At 42.3% G+C, this 5,076-nt stretch overlaps 1 protein-coding gene across 1 annotated transcript in view; it reads right to left on the minus strand.

Moving 5' to 3' along the window:
* Positions 1–5,076, minus strand: part of Arl3 (ADP ribosylation factor like GTPase 3) — a 67,512-nt gene that overhangs the window by 33,361 nt on the left and 29,075 nt on the right. Inside the window, exon 3 of the mRNA XM_005352413.3 lies at positions 505–621. Coding sequence (XP_005352470.1) covers positions 505–621 — 117 coding nt within the window. The remainder of the gene's footprint in view (positions 1–504; positions 622–5,076) is intronic.

The following is a 5,076-nucleotide window of genomic DNA, read 5'->3' on the forward strand; positions in this document are numbered from 1 at the left end:
CCAGAATTCTTTTTTTTTTTCAGAGTGAAATTGGATATTTATTCAGTGGGTTATGGAAGGAAAGGGGAGAAGGGGGAAGAGCAGAGAGAGAGGGAGAGATGAAGAGGAAGAAAGAGAGAGAGAAACAGAGGGGGTAAGAGGAGAAGTGGGGAGAAGGGAGAGACAGAAGCTGCTTCTTCAAGAGAGAGATGGAAAGGGCCCAGAATTCTTTTAATTCTTTAACTGACAGAAAAATGATCCCAATCAAGATTCCTAGACAGTATCACTCTCTGCCGGACATACATAAATTTTTGACTAATTTGGGGTGACAGATCTTCTTTCTTCTTTTGCTATTCATACTATGTGGGAACTAATAAACACTTTGCCAAGGTGAGTATGTCCCCAAGGGGCAGTCAAACATCTCATACAAAGACTCTTTTCGCAAGTGTCAGCCTTCTGCTGGCCCTGCTCACTTGGATCATGGTTAGCAATGGAATTACTGATGGGCGCATCAGGATTACTTACAAGAATATCCGTATTTTCAAAATAACTCCTCCAGTATGGCCTGATTTTCCTCTGTCCACCAATGTCCCATACATTCAGTTTAAAACCTTGTGACTGTACACTTTTGATGTTAAAACCCTAAAACAGATGGGAAAAACAGAATAAAAAAAAAGACCAATTAATTCTTATAGTTACGTTTAATAGCTCACAGAAACTGGGGAGAGATCCTGGGACTTCAGGTATATAACACACATGATGCCCTGCTAAACTATACAGTCAGAAATTCTTATTTTATTTTTATTTTTTGAGTCTTTGAGACAGGGTCTCACTAAGCTACTAAGCCAGAGACTACAGCTCTGGCTGTATTGGAACTCATTATGTACCAGACTGGCCTGCTTCTGCCTCCCAAATCTTGGGATTAAGGGCCTGTCCCATCACTCCCTGGCTAAGGCACAGGGATCTTTTAATTTTTTTATTTTTATTTTTTTGAGACAGGGTTTCTCTGTAGTTTTGGAGCCTGTCCTGGAGTTTGCTCTGTAGACCAGGCTGGCCTTCTGCCTGTCTCTGCCTCCTGAATGCTGGGACTAAAGGCGTGTGCCACCACTGCCAGGAAAGGCATAGAAATCTTTCTTTCTTTTCTTTTCTTTTTTTTTTTCTTTTTTTTGATTTTTGAGAAAGGGTTTCTCTGTGGCTTTGGAGCCTGTCCTGGAACTAGCTCTGTAGACCAGGCTGGTCTCGAACTCACAGAGATCCGCCTGCCTCTGCCTCCAGAGTGCTGGGATTAAAGGCGTGTGCCACCACCACCGGGCAGGCATAGAAATCTTAATAGTTACTTTTTCTATTAGTTCCAAAGTACTCTGCCAGATGTGATACAAAGTGACACTGTTAATACTGCAAATGGCTTACTGTGATAATAAAGAAACACACTTACAAAGTTTATTTCATTCAGTAGAATCTCTTTTACTAATATCAAGGCTAAGAGGCTACTTTCTTTCTTTTTATTCTGAGTCAAGCTCTCAGTGTAGCCTTGACTAAACTGGAAGTTGCTAAGTAGCAGAGGATGAACCCCTTCTTCCCGCCTCCCTTCTCAAACACTGGGTTACAGTTGTATGCTGCCACACCTGGCTCACATGATCTTTTCTTTTCTTCTTTTTTTCAAGACAGGGCTTCTCCGTGTAACGGCTCTGGCTGTTCTAGAGCTTACTTTGTAGACCAGGCTGGCCTCAAACTCACAGAGATCCTCCTGCCTCTGCCTCCAGAGTGCTGGAATTAAAGACATGCACCACCACAGCCTGGCCAATAGATATCGGCTGAGGAGGTAGGGAGCTTGCCTAGTGTGCATAGGCCCTGGGTTCCATCTTTCCAAAGGCATGGGAAAATATGTACTATGTATATCTGTATACCTGGATATTCATAAGGATAATGAGACATGAGATTACTATGATTAACACAGACCCCTCTCCATGAGGCCTTCAGGATGATAAGTTTAACAGGATACTACATGTAAGTGACAGAAACCAGAAGCTGGATAAGGAAAATGTGGTACATTTACACAATGGAGTACTTCTCAGCAGTAAAAAATTAATGCCATCTTAAAATTTGTAGGCAAATGGATGGATCTAGGAAAAAAATCATTTTAGGTGAGGTAATCCAGACCCAGAAAGACAAATACAATATGTATTCATTCACAAGTGGCTTTTGGACATAAAGCAAAAAACAAACAAACAAAAAAAAAAAACCAACCAAAAAACAGCCTACAGTTCACAACCTCAGAGAAATTAGACAACAAAGAGGACCCTAAGAGAGACATCCATGGATCTAATCTACATGGGAAGTAGAAAGACAAGATCTCCTGAGTAAATTCGGAGTGTGGGGGTCATGGGAGAGGGTAGAAAAGGAGAGGGGAGCAAGGGGGAGCAGAGAAAAATGTATAGTGCAATAAAAACAAAACAAATCAAAAAGAAATCAGAAACTAAAGTTAAAGATGAGAGAAAAGAACAAACACTAAGTTTAGAGAGAGACAAGCACATCTGGAGGATCAAAAGAAATGCCCTCCTTGGTCGGCAGGAAGACAGGAGCTGAGCGGAGGCTACCTAGGGCAGACAGGGTTGCAGCTGGACTCATGGAGTGATGGGGGTCTGCTGGAAGGCATGCTCACTCTCCAAAGTGGAGACCCCCATCACAGACGGCGATGGAAACCAAGGCACGCTTATCTGAATAATGTCAATAGGCACCTCAGATAAACCTGAAAAGAAAAGCTTTTGCGTGCCTTTAATCCTAGTACTCAGAACGTTGACGCAGGATTGCTGCAAGTTCTAGGCCAGTATGGTGGGCTACTTGGTGAGTTCTGGGCTAGCCAGGGCTACAGACTAAGACCCTATCTCAAAAATAAAATGGATAAAATTAAATAAAAGAAAGAAAAAAGAGAAAGGGAAAACTTGTTTTTAGGGCAGTTATTCAGAGTAAAACCCGAGGAAAGCAAGCCATGGCAACTGGGAATTAGTGGAGAGAAACAAGCTAACAAGACCTTTGGGGTTCAGAAGGGACGCACTTCATGAGCAAGAGGGGAAAAAAGTCCTCTTGCAAGAATGATAAAGGGAGACCAGGATTGGAAACAGTCGACCAGTACTTTGTTTCATTTTATCCTGAGTAACTGGTATTAGGTGGGTCTAGGGACACCTGCCCCACCTGGCAGCTTGCCAGCACTGCTGCCTAGCACACCAGGCCCAGCCTAGGCCGGTGGTCCAGGGAGCACTGCCCCTCAGTTCTGTGGAGGAACACTCATAGAGGACAAACAGGGATGGTGCTGACCACCACGCTTCTAAATCACCCACGACCGAATAAATTAGCCGCTCTAGAACTCTGAGGGAAATGTCTTAAAGGTATCACGAAAGCGACAGTGGTAGAACTTGTGTGTATCTGAACCTTCCCTCCTTCCTTTCTTCTCTCTTTCCCCTTCTTCTTCTTCCTGTTTTTTTGTTTTTTGCTTTTTTTTTTTTTTGAGACAGGATCTGTGTAGCCTTAGATGACCTTGAACTCACTATGCAGTGGCTGAGGATGACCATAAGTTTCTGATTCTCCCGCCTCCATTTTTTTAGTGCCAGGATTATTGGAGTGTGTCACCATGACCAATTATAATTTGAAAATTCTATTCTTCAACAATGATATTTATATAGAACCAAGAGACATCAAACCCTTTCTAGAATGAAGTAGAAAATAAATAGTAGTAAATTCTGTGATGTGACCACGTTTCAACTCCTTAAACTTCTGGCTTTTGTCTTTGCTTTTTCCTTGGATGAGCTGGATCACGCCTTAAACAGACTCAAGCCAGTGAGATGGCTCAGCAGGTTAAGGCGCTTGCCACTAAACAGAACACGTGATTTCAATCCCAAGGACCCATGGGGTGGAAGGAGAGACCCAATTCCTGTAAGCTGCCCTTCAGTTGCCATATGCTGTGAGCTCCCGCATGCTCTCCTATGGCCCATGCCTGCAGCTTAACCCAAGTGAACAAATGTAATTACAAAAAATAACTTCTTAAATTTCTATAAGTCAAGCCAAGTATGGTGGCACACATCTTTAATCCCAGCACTTAGGAGGTGGAGGCAGACAGTAAGGCCTGGTTTACAGAATGGGATCCAGGACAGTAAGGGGCATAGAGAAATCCTATCTTGGAAAAAATAGAACAAAATAAAATTTTTTTGTAACTCATCAGATCCACAGACTCTACTAGGAAACAATTCAAAGGAAATAATAACAAAGGAGCACAAACACGCATACACACGTGTGTGTGTCTGTGAGCATGCATGTGTGTGCACACCAACATATAAGGATGCTGTTTAGCTGGGAGAGCGCTTGCTTACGCAGGAAGCCCCATATACATGTGTGGTGGGGCGCACTTGTATTCCTTGCAAACACGGGATAAAGGCAGGAAGACCAGGAGGTCAGGGCCATCTTCAGCTGTATATCAAGTCTGAGGCCATACTGGGATACATTAAACCTTGTTTAAAGAAAAACAAAAGCAAACACAAAGAAAGATGCTCATGATTAATCTGGAGTAAAAAAGATTATATAAAATGCTATATTTGCCAGGTGGTGTTAACACACACCTTTAATCTCAGCACTCTGGAGGCAGAGGATCTCTGTAAGTTCAAGAGGCTAGCCTGATCTACACAAAGAAACCATGTCTTAAAAACCAAAACACAAAACAAACCAAAAAACAAAAATCAGGGGGCTGGAGAGATGGCTCAGTGGTTAAGAGCATTGCCTGCTCTTCCTAAATAAAGGTCCTAAGTTCAGTTCCCATCAACCACATGGTGGCTCACAACCATTTGTAATGAGGCCTGGTGCCCTCTCTGGCCTGCAGATATATACACGACAGAATATTGTATACATAATAAAAATAAATAAATATTGAAAAAACAAAGAACCAAAAAAACCAAAAATCAAAATCAACCCTCCCCCCAAAAATAAAAATCTACACTATATTCTTTTCTTCTTCTTCTTCTTTCTTCTTCTTCTTCTTCTTCTTCTTCTTCTTCTTCTTCTTCTTCTTCTTCTTCTTCCTCTTCCTCTTCCTCCTCCTCCTCCTCCTCT

This window comes from Microtus ochrogaster, chromosome 8, assembly GCF_000317375.1.
Source record: "Microtus ochrogaster isolate Prairie Vole_2 chromosome 8, MicOch1.0, whole genome shotgun sequence".
Classification (NCBI taxonomy): Eukaryota; Metazoa; Chordata; class Mammalia; order Rodentia; family Cricetidae; genus Microtus; species Microtus ochrogaster.